The sequence below is a fragment of the Protomyctophum parallelum genome, assembly GCF_964188405.1.
Source record: "Protomyctophum parallelum genome assembly, chromosome: 14".
NCBI classification, from domain to species: domain Eukaryota; kingdom Metazoa; phylum Chordata; class Actinopteri; order Myctophiformes; family Myctophidae; genus Protomyctophum; species Protomyctophum parallelum.
Window position 1 is genome coordinate 15084829 of NC_139709.1, and position 15059 is coordinate 15099887.

Genomic DNA, 15059 nt, shown 5'->3' on the forward strand with positions numbered 1-15059 from the left:
CAGTGATTTCACTCAAAAAACCTTAGGTTTCGTTTTTGGCTGTGGGACCCAGCCTTTCGTCCAATCAGGATAGAGAGTCAAAAACGAAACCTAAGGTTTTTCGACCCCCAGGGGTTAACTGGGGACAGGGAGGAACTCCTTATATGGCCAGCACACTCTATAGTAGGGAGGATTATCACAACAAAACAAAAAAATAAGTGATATTTGAATTAAGTGAAATCACTGAATATACCTTTAAGCCCATATATAAGAATGCCCATATATGGAGATCCCTGACGTCATCAATATTGGTTGGCAACTCTACATCTGACCTCAAACCCTTAGATCTCCATATATGGAGCTGACCTGTTCTGCCATTCCATATGTTGATCCTTCCCCATCTGTCCCTCCTTTTGACTAATACCTGTCCATTCAATCTCTAGACGGGCTCACCCCAAAGTTTTAGTGCAACCACGCTGGCGAAAACTAGAGTTCTCAACAGGCCCGAAAATTAAGGCCCGGCCCTACCTGGGCCCTCATCAAACCCTGTACACTCAAGACACTGCCCCTGCTGCCACCCTTAGATCTCCATATATGGAGCTGACCCATTCGGACATTCCATTATGTTGATCTGACCTCAACAAACCCTGTACACTCTAGACACGCTCCATACTGTATATGGCCAGTACAGAATGAATTCCATGTTGATCCGACCCCCCATGCCAAAGCGCCAGCGCTCACCCAGCAGTCTGAAGCCTGTCACCCAGGCTGATGCGTGCATGCAACCTCACACTTTAGGGCGTCTTACTGGTATAGTAGTAGTAGTAGTAGTAGTAGTATAGCTAATTAAGCTAACCTGAGAGAACTATTTCCATAGACGACACCTGGTAACTTCGGTTCCAACAGCCATGGTGTTGTCCTGGACAGTCAGCTCTCATTCAATGCACACATCACAGCGGTCACTCGATCCTGTACGTTTACATTCTATAACACTCGAAGGATTAGACCCTTCCTCACCCAGGAGTCAGCCCAGCTTATCCAGACATAAGTCATATCAAAACTTGACTATTGTAACTCTATTGTAACTCTCCTTACTGGCCTTCCGGCATGCAATTGATCCAGAATGCCGCAGCCAGCTTGGTCTTCAACCAGTCAAAATCCCCCCCCATCCCCATCCAATAGTGATCCTGGATGACTATGTCTATGTATTCTATGTCACTCTGGATTAAGAGTGTCTTAATGCCTAAATTGCAAATTGTAGTAGAAGTAGAAGTAGTTGTATAGTTGTAGTAGTACCTAATAGAATTTACAGTTTTGGTATTTAGCAGACATTAAAAGCCAGGTAAACACATACATAATGCAGAGAGACAATGAACCAGCATCACTCTATACCAGTGGTTCCCAAACTGTGGTGCGTGCACCCCTTGTGGTGCACGAGCACCTTCTAGGGGGTGCGCGACATGAAAAAGCTAATGGTGGTGCTATGGTTTTATTTCAAATATGTTAACATAATGCCAATATATGGCAAGTATATGCAGAATATAGCCTATACTGCATATATTATGCCATATTCAGGTTACAATTTACAATTTAGGCATTTAGCAGACGCTCTTAATCCAGAGCGACTTACAATAATCAGGAACAAAAGCATGGGAATACATCACAAAAGCATTTATCATAAAACATGCGTAAGCTAAGAAAGTAACAGTGGAATATCTATATTATGAGACTATACATATAAGCTATATATATACTACTATGCTATACAGTACATATGTACTATGGCGTGCTATGACTATATACAATGCAATTATAGTGCCGTCTACATAACATGCTATAAGTCTGTATCAGATGCTATCTAAGTCTACAGAAATGCTATCTAAGGGGGTAGGGTAAGTGCTATGGGCCATGATGGAGTCTAAAAAGGTGGGTTTTCAGACTACGGCGGAAGATTGGGAGTGATGCTGCAGTTCTGACTGCAATGGGAAGTGCATTCCACAGTTTTGGAGCCAGAAGGGAGAAGAGTTTGGGACGTGTGGAGCGTTGTCCCGGCGTTTTTAGTGAGGGTACTTCCAGCTTCCCTGCGTTGGCTGATCTGAGTGCGCGGGAGGGTTTGTAGGGTTCAATCATACTTGCAAGATATGGGGGAGCCATACCTTTGGTTGCCTTGAATGCCAGCATCAGAGTTTTGTATTCTGTGCGGGCAGCGACCGGGAGCCAGTGGAGGGAGCGGAGCAGGGGGGAGACATGTGAGAATTTTGGCTGGTTGAAGACCAAGCGAGCTGCGGCATTTTGGATCAGCTGGAGAGGCTTAAGTGCACATGCTGGTAGGCCAGTAAGGAGGGAGTTACAATAGTCGAGTTTTGACAAGACTGTTGTCTGGATTAGGAGCTGGGCTGATTCCTGGGTGAGGAACGGTCTAATTCGTCGTATATTATAGAGTGTGAACCTACAGGATCGAGTGACAGCTGTGATTTGAGCTTTGAACGAGAGCTGACTGTCCAGGACAACACCGAGGTTCCTGGCTGTTTGGACAGACGTTACCAGGGCGTTGTCTACGGAGATAGTTAGCTCCCGCATAGGGCAGGACTTAGCTGGGAAGAAGAGAAGCTCAGTCTTGTCTGGGTTCAGCTTGAGGTGATTGGAGGACATCCACTGTGAGATGTCAGCCAGGCATGCAGTGATGCGCTCTTCTACCTGAGTGGCAGAGGGGGGGAAGGATAGAAACAGTTACGTGTCATCGGCGTAGCAGTGGTAGGATATATTGTGAGCAGAGATGATAGTGCCAAGGGATTTAGTGTACAGTGAGAAAAGGAGAGGACCAAGTACAGATCCCTGTGGGACCCCAGTTTGAAGGGTTCGGGGGGATGATAACAGACCTTTCCAGGAAACCTGGTAGGTCCGGTCGGTGAGGTAGGAGGAGAACCACTTTAGTGCCGTTCCACCGATGCCTAGGTCCGCTAGGGTGTCTAGGAGCAGCTGGTGGTTCACTGTGTCAAATGCTGCCGATAGGTCTAGGAGAATCAGTACTGCAGAGTGGGAAGCAGCTTGGGCAGCATGCAGTGCTTCTGTGACTGCCAGCAGGGCAGTTTCTGTGGAGTGGGCCTTCTTGAATCCGGACTGGTTGGGATCCAGCAGATTGTTCTGTGAGAGATGGAGAGAGAGCTGGTTGGAGACAACACGTTCAATGGTTTTAGAAATAAATGAAAGGAGTGATACCGGTCTGTAGTTCTTGACATCTGAGGGGTCAAGGGTTGGTTTCTTGAGGAGTGGTGTTACTCTGGCTGACTTGAGGGCAGATGGGACGCAGCCTGAGGTTACTGAGGTGTTGATGATGGAGGTGATGAAGGGGAGCAGATCAGGTGCGATGGTCTGGAAGATTGGGGACGGGACAGGGTCAAGAGGACAAGTGGTAGGTCTAGAGGATGTTACTAGTTGTAGAACCTCGTCTGGGGAAAGAGGAGAGAAGGAGGAGGTTCATATATTATGTGCAAATTTGGATAAAAAGGAAATATGTCTCTACAGTATATAGCTTATGCAATTATATATTTATACAATGATATATTTATACAATTTAAATGTATATTTCCATGTGGGGGGGTAGGTAGCTAGGTCGGGACTCGGGAGGTACAAGGGGTGCATGGCCAAAATGGTTTGGGAACCGCTGCTCTAGACTAACAATGTACATGTAGCCTACATTGAAACCATAGGATTCCAGTGTGGAGTGGAGTCTGTAAAGGTGAGTGTTGGGGGGTGAGGGAGTCTGAAGGGGTGAGTGCTATTGAGCGTCGCAGTCCCGCCCCCTCGAGAGACCCAGAAAAGACCCGTTAATTTTCCTCATAGACTTTTCAGAAAGTATTTATTTAAAGACGTTTACGCCGTGGACAAAGCCACCTCTTGTCGTGACAAATCATGACAACAAACAAAATCTTTCGGGCTGAACAAATAATTAGAAAGAAGAAGAAAACGGCAGGTTACAACACTTTTTTTAGTTTTTCTTCTTTGTAATAAATACGTTTTGAAATGTCTATGGGAAAAATGCATTGGAAACTATTTCCTGCGACTGTTACAATTTAGTAGGCAAAGGTGAGTTTTTAGACTACGTTGGACGATTTGGAGTGAGTCTGCAGTTCTGATTGCAATGGGAATTTCATTCCATAGTCCCAAGAGTCTTGGGTGTGTGAAGCGTTAAAATCAGATGGATAGACTGCATAACTACTGATACTGATGGAAAAAAGGCAAATGACCGATGTATCGCACTTTTTCATGAAAGTGTACAGAAAGTGTAAAAGCTCACCAGTTCATTAAGTATCCCCGGTTTTACTGGTGGGTGGTGATCCACCTGAACTGAAGCTGCACCCACAGCTGTTGTTGTATGATAAAGGGGGAGGGGATAAGTCTAAAAGAACTCAGATCAGCATACAAGACCGTAATACCACAAAAATGTTCATTGTTCATTTAGGCTTGTTAAGCAGTCTTATAGCCTGGGGAAGAAAACTGTTCCTCAGTCTGCTTGTATTGGCTTTGATACTCTGGTACCTCTTCCCTGAGGGCAGAAGCATGAAAATAACATTTTGGGGGTGTGTGGGGTCCTTTATGATCCTCAGGTACTCCCTGAGACAGCGCTGAGTGTACAGTTCCTCCAAACTGGGCAGCCAACATCCAGTGATGCGCTCGGCTGAGCGCACCACCCTCCTGAGAGCCTTCTGGTCCTTGTCAGTGCAGCTCCCATACCAGCTGGTAAAGCTGCTCGTCAGCAGGCTCTCTATCGTCCCTCGGTAGAAGTTCTTGATGATTTGTGGACTCAGGCCGAACTTCTTGAGGCGCCTGAGTCCATATAAGTGCTGTTGCGCTTTTGCAACCACCACAGTTGTGTGTGCCTCCCATTTGAGTTTTTCATGGATGTTCACCCCTGGGTAGTTGAAGGTTTCCGCACCCTCTCCACCACAGCACTGTTGACAATGAGTAGGTTGTGGATCCCTCCCCCGCCTGTAGTCCACAATGACCTCCTTGGTCTTTCATCAGAGACATTTATCAGGAGATGATTCTCTTCACACCACCACTCTAAGTTGGTAACTTCCTCTCTGTACGCTGCCTCATTGATCAGCCCCACCACCACCATGTCATCAGCAAACTTCACGATGGTGTTTGTAGGGTGTGAGGCCACACAGTCGTGTATATAGAGGGAGTACAGGAGTGGACTGGGAACACCCTGTGGTGCTCCTGTACTGTGAGTCAATGGGGAGGAGGTACAGTCGTCCCACTCTCACCACCTGGGGGTGGCCCATCAGAAAGAAAGAAACCCTAAATACAAAGGGAAGACATCATCATTGCACATAAGAACCACACCAAGGGGTCTAATGAAGTACTGTCACCTCACAAAACACATGAAAAACTGGAAAATATACAAAAATCACGGCACTCCATCTTTAAGTTTAAACATACCTGTGTTACAGTTGTACTTGGAGTACTCACCCCCCCCATCTATACCAAATATGTACCGCAGAAATAGCCGATCAACAAGCTCACAACATCTGCCTCTTTTTCTCTCTCTCTCTCTCTCTCTCTCTCTGCCTCTCTCTCCACAGTGTAGTGCATCAGTGAAGGCCAGTGAGTTCAACCATGGCGTCTCCATCTCGCCCATCTCAGAAACGCCGCCGGGGGAAGAGAGACGTGAACCGTCACAGTTTAAACCCAGAACACTTCCAGAGGCTGGACTTCCACAATGGGATCCCGCAGGTCAGCACAAGTGTTTGGGGAAAAAAGCACCATTTACTTTTTCTGAAAAATCATGCTGCTATACATCCAAAACAGTGTAACGATATACAACTGCATCAAAAAAACTATTTTAATTTCAAGAATCAAAGTCTATCGAAATGTAAACTGCAACATCGTTTGACTTTATCCCACTATCAGAATAGGCTCGATGTGGTGTCTGGTTGCTACTGTATGGCCGAGCTTACCAGCAATCCACTTGCCTCCACACTTCCACAGACTATTCATAAGTACTCTGCCAAGGTTCTAGGTATATTATCCCGCCCTCAATGTCTTTGTACAGTTAATATAAAACGCATTATTCTTTTGCCCATTATGACCGCTACACAACGTCATCAAACAGCGCACTTGATAATATTGTTGTATAGGCCACAGGTTTTTGCTTTACACCTTCTTTTTTTTCGTGGTGCTAGAGCTCGACCTTTTTTGTGATTTCTTTGACAGGGTGGGGGCATTCATGCAAGTGGCTAAATATGTTTTTTTACGCAATCGTTCACTCGCCCTCAGAAAGTTGAAATACGAGACAATTTAGCCATGGTTCACATGGCACTCGTCTGTCATGACAGAACTTCACCCTGTTTTACGCACTTTTTTCATTTACAACATTAATGTCCAATATAATGTTTTTCCACCATAGGCTTTCAACTACGTGCCCCTATCTGTTCTGATCGGATTAATGATTTTTATTGAACAATACGGTAGATATGGGTGCTGATACCCGCCCGAGCAGAATTGTAACATCCATGGCCCTGGGGTGAGCACTTTATATTTGGAACGTGTAAGGTCTGTAAATGTAGAAAGTGCGTAAAACAGTTCAGGGCTACCAATATGAAACAAGCTTGTAGATTTTTGGTTTCAGAATAGAAGCTGCAGTTCAAGCGGTTTATAATCAGAGTCAGATTATCCTTATATCTTTATACTTTATTCCATGCGTCAAGTTGCACAAGCACCACTGAGATCGGAAATCTGTTTCCTCTCCATCTCCCTCTCCCTCCGTGTTACAAAACATATGCAGACAGTTTTTAATCGCCTGGTAGAGACATTATTATAAGATATGATCAATTAAACTTACTTACTATATCAATATAAAAAACCGCAGCCATTAAATCAAAAAGTATTTTTTAAGACATTTAAGCCTCGGACAAAGCCAACATCATGACAATAAAAACTTTTTTTGGGGCCGAACAAATGATTAGAAAGAAGAAAAAAAGGTCAGGGTACAACACTTTATTTAGAGTCACTTTGATACTGTACCTGTCAGAAAGTGGAGGGGCCGAGGGGGAGTGAGTGTGTGTGTGTATACACACACAGATCTGCGATTCAACCTAGTATGCCTTTAAAACCTCTTAAATCCCAGGGGGGTCCAGGGGGAAAAAAAATCAAAAACATCGGAGTTGAAACGGGAGACCAATTGGGTCTCCATTTACACGCTGAGAGCTGGTGGAGAGCGGGGGCAGCGGTGGACAGCCGCTGCCCCTGCCGGCGGGGGCAATGGGGCTCAAGATAATTAAAGTAAGTATGCTACCAAAAACAGTACCAAAAGTCAAACCATTGTGCAGACTGTTCCATTTCAAGTTTTCAAATGTATAAAATATACAAATATATTTTTTAAATAGGGCAGCATTCCTTTTCGGGCTTATGATCTGGTCGGGAGCGGATGATATCGCTATGTCATGTTGTAGTAATGTTTTGTAGTTAACAATAATCTGGAACTGCCTTTTCTCTCAAACCGATTTTTCTCAATAAAAGCTGCAGGCTACGAGAGCTTTTATTGTTATTCTTCCGGTATGAGGGAAAAGAAAGTTCAGATTGATTTGTCCCTGCCTGATGACTAAAAAACAATACTACCACATGATGTAGCGATATCATCCGCTTCAGACCGGTTCACAGCACACTGCAATTTTGTAACACAGACTGGTGACGCGAGGTTAGGGCTGACATGGTTAATGTATTTTTCGTAATACAAAGAAACACAGAAAATGCATTCTCACTCCCAAGATGCAAATGTGTGGTGGCACACTTTGAATAGGGTTAGGATTCTGTCCCTATATTGGGATGTAACGGCAGCACATTTGCTGATGCAGCAGATGGAGCAGCATCCAAATGTGAAAAAAGAGAAAGCAACCATATCACCCCTGTCTGGCTGTCTGCATGTAGCCTTGCATAGCCAGCCCTCATCTGCCTTTGCAATGCATATTGCCCCAGGCACATTAAGTCTGGCCCCTCTCAATTGTGGGAGGACTTCACGGCCGAAGTGGTGACGAGCCAACCAGATTCGCCTGGAACCAGGCTATAACCAACCAGGGCCCAGTATGCAATGGGGCGGGACATTGCGAAATAAAATCGAACCCCACCCCACCCCACATTTGTCCCATGAAGTCATGCACCTTTTACTTTGTTATAGGCTCTATGCAGATATGCCAATTTGGAAATAACTCGTCCTACCTCCGGGCCTCTTCCGACTTCCTGCACAGGTGCTAGCGATAATACTAATGAAGGCTCTGTTCCATTCTGGTCAAACAGAGTCAGGGTGCTGCTATTGTGCATGTTGGCTCACTGGAAACACTGCTACAGTGGTCCAGTGGTCTCAAAGAGTCCTTGAGTGGGTTCCAAATGGCCCTGGTGTGGAACTCTGAGAGTGTACCCTGACTTATTTGTACATTCTCAGAGTTATGGGGCCCTTGAAATTGAAATGGAGGATTGTTTGAGAACCACTGTACACTAAATGGAACATAGCCTTAATTTGTATCATTGGTAACACCTTGGAAGTCGGAAGAGGCCCAGATGTAGGAAGAGTTATCATGCATGTCTCGCCCAGGCGTTTTTGTCTCCTTTGAAAACAAAATGCCTGCTGTCTCTGAGAGTCTGAGGCTATCGTTGGTATTGCTGACAAAAACAAAGTTGAACCTTGAATGGTTGAAAAATGTGAATACCCACAATGCATTTCCAGGAGCGAGGTCGCGCTCCGCGCTCCACCAGTGACACCGACCTGCTCACCTCGCACTGTCGCTCCGCCCTGACTGCTAGCTCCTCCCACTACGCCATTGGTCAATCAGAGGACATCGCCGTCAGCTGGGACATCAAGGAGGAGGTGGATGCTGGCGACTGGATCGGCATGTACCTTATTGGTGAGATTGACATAGGCTGATTGTTTTCTCATTCAACAGTAAACAAAGCAACATACAGCATATACAGTATAAGTGTAGAGGGTATCTGCACATTTCTGAAGAGACAATTCAAGTAATTTTGAGACCTTTTTAATACCTCTAAAATGGAAAATAAATAAATAAAATTAGACCATATAGTAATATGGTCTAGACTATACTGTGAAGAATTGTCAAATGTTGGTCAAATTGTCAAATATTACCTAAGAAAGAAAGAACGTTACTTACAACATTGTCTGAGCTTGAAGTAAGATAATTATCAACATAATTTATCTGTGGAAACTAAATGTGTATGACTCAAATCGTACAATAGAGGGTATGCGCGTGACATCATCATACCCGAAAGTTATGCGGAAACGACGTTAAACTAATTTTGCCACTGGATTTGCCACCCACTTTATGCATGCACGTATTTATTTATTTATTTGACAGGGACAAAGCTCATTAATGGAATTTCTCAGAGTTTTTTATTATTATTATTATATATGATAATAATTTATGAAAATGTAAGGGATATTTACTCTTGACCCATATTTTTTTTTGGGAACCAGTGGTCTAGGGCAGGTGTGTGTTTGTTCAAGCCACCACCCCCCAAAACGATCATAATTGGAACTTTGAACTGACAAGCAAGGAATAGAGGGTATGAGTATGCATACATACAGACTACAGATGAAATTTAGCTTTGGCTAACTCTGGCCCATTTACATTGATGTGAAAACTGACATGTTGATTAAACAGTTTCTGTAAGTAAGACGTCCCTAGGCGTCTTAAGGATTAAAACCGAGCTGTACCTTAGACGTCGCTGGACGTCCTAGCTCTCCGTGGTTATGAACGGATCGATATGCTGGCGCTTCATTTCTGCTCATCATCCGTCTCTCCCGCAAAATATGAACACTTTTTGGATCATATATCGTATAAATTAAAATGATCGCAATGTAAGCTAGCAATGTAAAGTCAACTTTTTTTAGTAGATTGTTTCCGGGTCATGGCTTTCAGAGTAAAAGCGCTGAGACAACCCCGGCCACCCAGAGCTCCTATTTTGAAGCACTTCCGGCACCGATAGGGTTAACCGTCTTACTGCCGGGGAATCTTTCAGAATAAAGGTGCTAGAGTGCCAAGCAGATCGGCAGATTTTACTCTGAAAAGCCCCCTCCCCCCAAAACCAGGAGGCGACTTCTTCCATTACTACCTCGCCTGATGTCTCTTTAGAAGCGTTAATATTCCAAACGAGATGCTTGATTAAGTCAGAAATGAGGACAGAACATTGCTGTTCTGATCAAAACCATGGAGAGTGCCGTAGATTTAGAGTAAATTGACAGTTTTGTCTGCCCATAAACAAGGAAGTGAATGATGTACGCATGCGCCTTACTTACTAGGCAGGAGGAATCCATTCACATGTATCCCATAGGCAGGAGTGATTCATTCACATGTATCCCATAGCCAGGAGGGATCCATTCACGTTTCCCCAGCCCGATCTCACACAAAAACGGTGACATATCATGGATTGGCAATTCCGTACATACACTACAAAAACCCCCCCAAATCTGTACATATTACACTACTACAGTTTTGACCTCGACAGAGGCGTGACTTTCACTAGTAGAGTTTGTCAATCTGTGTTATTGCACTGTGTTTGGGTGGGATCGGGTTGACATAATTTACGATTCTGTGCTATAGAGCGTCGCAGTCCCTCCCCCTTTCAGAACAACGAGTGGCCCAGGAAATGAATCGCAATGCATTTTGACCATAGGCATTTATTAAATTATTAATTTAAAGACCTTTTAAGCGTCGTACGAAGCCAACTCTTGTCGTGACAAATCATGACAACACACACAATATTTTGGACCAAATTAGAAAGTAGAAAAAAAACAGCAGGTTACAACACTTTTTTTTGTTGTTTTTCTTCTTTGTAATTATTTGTTTGGTCCAAAATATTGTGTGTGTTGTCATGATTTGTCACGACAAGAGTTGGCTTCGTACGATGCTTAAAAGGTCTTTAAATAAATCATTTAAGAAATGCCTATGGTCAAAATGCATTGTGATTCATTTCCTGGGCCACTCGTTGTTCTGAAAGGGGGAGGGACTGCGACGCTCTATTGGGTTTTATTACAACTTGGACGGGGCTGAGTCGGCTCAATGGAACTTTTCAACGGAGGATTTCAGTGTAATATGTATAGATTTGGGGGTTTTCTGTTAGTGTAGGTACGGAATTGCCAAGCCATGTTATTTCACTGTGTTTGGGTAAGAACGGGTTGGTATCCCATAGCCTGGAGGGATCTAATCACATAAATATATATCGTTCTTGTCATTGACTGATTTGAAACACAATCAGGAGTTACCTTCCATGGCCTTTCCCACAAATATGTGACACTGATCCTTCGTTTGTGTGTGTGTGTGTGTGTGTGTGTGTGTGTGTGTGTGTGTGTGTGTGTGTGTGTGTGTGTGTGTGTGTCCTGCCCCGCCCGCCGCGCGTCCGGAACGGTAGAGAAATGATAGTTACCATGTGGGGGTCCCCGGGGGTGGGGGGGGGGGAGTTCCAGACCCACAGGAACGCACCCAGGGAGCCGGCCCAGTTCCGGCGCGCTGCCCCGCGTCCGAAACGGTTGAGAAATGACAGAGATACCGTGTGGCGGTCCCTCTACTGTACTGTACTGTACTGGCACACCCAAAAGCATCATATATACAGTTAATATGTGCGTGTGTGTTTGTGTGTGTGTTAGGTTGCGCACAGGTGGTGAAAAACAACCATGCCGTTTTCATGCTCATACACACCCACCCACCCAGCCACCCACACATATAGCTCCGTAAGGGAATGGTTGCACCACTCAAAAATGCAGTAGGAAAAGTTGAAAAAGAGTTGGAAGAGATTCAGGTTGGGCATTTAGCGTTAGGATTAGACATTCAGAGGTTAGATTGTTTTGGGTTTTGTCTCTTTGAAATGCAGATGCTTCAGTTGCATGCTGGTGTCGCGCACCGGACAATAGCCAATCTACAAACTTGTTGATGTTGTTCTAACATTTTGATGTCCTCCCAAGTATAGTAATACAAACTTGTCTGTCTGTCTGTCTCAGATGAAGTGCAGTCAGAGAACTTTGTAGAGTATAAGAATCGAGGGGTAAATGGATCCCATAAAGGTCAGATCAGATGGAAGATCGAGGCCAACTCCTACTTTGTAGAGCGTAAGTACACAACACACACGCACCACACAACAACACGCTAACGCTACACTACACTTTAACCTGAGGCTGATTCTACAAATGTTTTCTGAAAAATATATGTTGCTAGATGTTGACCAAAATAACAATTATTTCACATTCTCTAATTGTGTATATTGCAGATGCAGATGTTCAACATCTGCAACTCAGTTTACACCTGTGTAAACTGAGTGGTGCAATTCCCCCCCCCCCCCCCCCCCCTCTCTCTCTCTCTCTCTCTCTCATTAGCAGGCACAGCAATACCCCTCTCTCTGTTTCTGGTGCCCCCTACTGGTATAAATAAGTCACATACTCGTGCTCACACAGGTACACAAACAGGTACACGGACATTGCTGCTTGTAGGAGTGGTTGCACCACTCAAAAATGTAACTGAGAGCGTAAAATGACACCAAATGGACCCGTAAGGTTCCATTTGGTTTCATTTTCTGCTCTCAAGAGTTAACGATCTAGAAGGGTCCATTTGGTTACCAACTCCATCATTTAGCTGGGGACCACCTGGAACCTCCTCAAGGACCACTGGTTGAAAACCACTGTCGTAAAATATCGGTCAAAACAGGCACTTAACAGACTAACACTGATACATATCTACATTGTGTGTGTGTGTGTGTGTGTGTGTGTGTGTGAGTGTGTGTGTATATCTACATTGTGTTAGTGTGTGTGTGTGTGTGTGTGTGTGTGTGTGTGTGTGTGTGTGTGTGTACATGTGTGTGTACATGTGTGTGTACATGTGTGTGTGTGTGTGTGCAGCTGAGACCCAGGTGTGTTTTAAGTACTACCACGGAGTGAGCGGAGCGCTGAGAGCCACCACCCCCACCATCACCATCAAGAACCCCTCTGCACCGGTCAGACACACTCACGCACACACACACACACACACACACACACACACACACACACACACACACACACACACACACACACACACACACACACACACACACACACACACACACACACACACACTTGAATTATTTTATTTGGTCCACACTTTAAAAGGAAAATGCATACAAGGACACAAACATTATGGGTGCAGTTAGGTTACAATCACAAGCCTATGACACATGTTTGGAATCATGATACAGCAAGAATGTCACTCAGCAGCATCTCTGATAGCCATATTCGTTCACACGGCGGTGCTCAGGACTAGGCTTAGTCTCATATGGTGGCATAGACAGTACAACAGGAACAGTACAACACCTCGCAAGTCCTTCTGCCTCATCCTATGGACACTCCAAGCTGTTGAGAGTTCGAAACGCTCCCACAACTGTCTGTGGACATGTCCCAGGCTGGACCATCAGAGAGAACGGAGCCGTCTCACACCGCCGCCCGGTGACAACACGCGGTTTCCGCTTGCCGTAGGGAAGTTGCCGACTCACCGGGTCTCTCCCGGTGACGCTGCACCCTCCACACTCCACAGCCGCTCTCATGGGCCTGGAAGTCCACACACACGCTTATGTATCTGCTATTTTCGATGAACTACTGTTCTAAATCCTAAGTTTTCTTATTTTCTTCTCCAACTTTTTTTATCCCACAATTTTTGTAAGCCATTTTCTTTTATCCAGTGTCAACTGTAATCCTGGGGGCTAGACTCCTTCTGCCAACCTGGGGAGAGCAACGGACTGACCTCATGCTTCCTTCCATGCATGAGGAGTCCTTTTCACCTGACACCCAGCTGCGTGGGGTTTCCTCATGCTATATGCAGGGCCCACCTGCAGTTATTTGACCAGTAGGCTTGACGGCTTCAACTGCTGCCGATATGTGTTTATTTAGCTTTTGTTGTTTTTATTTCCCCCTTTTGCGCCAGGAAAACAAAATACATCTTCAATACAAGAAATAAATGTTCATATTCTACAGCTTGGTAGGTTGCAGATAACCAACACACCAACACAGCCAACGCAAAGTGTATGCTTAATCAATAACAGATAAATATCGGCTACTGCCATCGGTTAATGTCAGTTTTATTTGACGATATGTGGCCGATACATCGGTGCATCCCTAATTGATAGTGCTCTGACTGACAGCTGTTAGGAAGAAGCATTTGCTAAGCCTCCAGCCCTGGAGCTGTGTTTCCTTTTCTCCACAGATTAGAACAGCAAGTGTTTAAACCTTTATATGGTTGACATTTGGACTGACATGTGGAACTGCTGACCTGAAGCACAGCTGACTGGCTGACTGACTGATCTGATTATCTTACAGACAGACATATAGACAGACAGACAGAGATATAGACAGACAGACAGACATAATGTGGGGGCGGCAGTGGCTCAGGGGTAGAGTGGCTAGATGGTAACCGCAAGATTGCCAGTTCGATCCCGGGCTCCCCAAGAGTTAGTGTCAAAGTGTCCTTGAGCAAGACACTGAACCCTAATTGCTCCTGATGTGCTGGTTGGCGCCTTGCATGGTTTCCGCCGCCATCGGTGAATGAATGTGTGTGTGAATCGGTGAATGTAATCTATGTAAAGCGCCTTGGATAAAGGCGCTATATAAATGCACCATTTACCATTTTGTGTGTGTGTGTGTGTGTGTGTGTGTGTGTGTGTGTGTGTGTGTATATGTGTGTGCGTGCGTGCGCAGGTTTTCAGACAGTCGTCTACAGAGGAGGTGTCTCAGTCCCAGGGCACTAGAAGACTGATCAGCTTCACTTTGTCAGGTCCGCACGCACGCATGCATGCAGCACCACAACTCGCTGCCTTTTTTATAGTAAACTCTAATTATTTATGTACTTAACAGTAGTAATGAACCAAAATAACGCACCACTCTTCGGAATGAATAACCAATGAAAAGTATTAACAAGAGCTTGTGACGTGCGACGGTGCGAGCTTGAAGATAGCTATGATATGTTCAACACCTGTGCACAACCAAGCATAACAGGACTTGTCTTATGCTGCGTTCAGACGGGCAGTCGCAAAGATACAGTCCAACATAA

At 44.9% G+C, this 15059-nt stretch overlaps 1 protein-coding gene across 3 annotated transcripts in view; it reads left to right on the forward strand.

Moving 5' to 3' along the window:
- The window catches only part of hecw1b (HECT, C2 and WW domain containing E3 ubiquitin protein ligase 1b), a 48015-nt gene that overhangs the window by 2083 nt on the left and 30873 nt on the right, over nt 1-15059 (forward strand). For all 3 annotated transcript variants that reach the window (XM_083782155.1, XM_083782157.1, XM_083782156.1), the window contains exons 2-6: nt 5568-5718; nt 8705-8882; nt 11990-12097; nt 12881-12975; nt 14708-14783. In XM_083782155.1, coding sequence (XP_083638281.1) covers nt 5602-5718; nt 8705-8882; nt 11990-12097; nt 12881-12975; nt 14708-14783 — 574 coding nt within the window. In that variant the 5' untranslated portion in view covers nt 5568-5601. The remainder of the gene's footprint in view (nt 1-5567; nt 5719-8704; nt 8883-11989; nt 12098-12880; nt 12976-14707; nt 14784-15059) is intronic.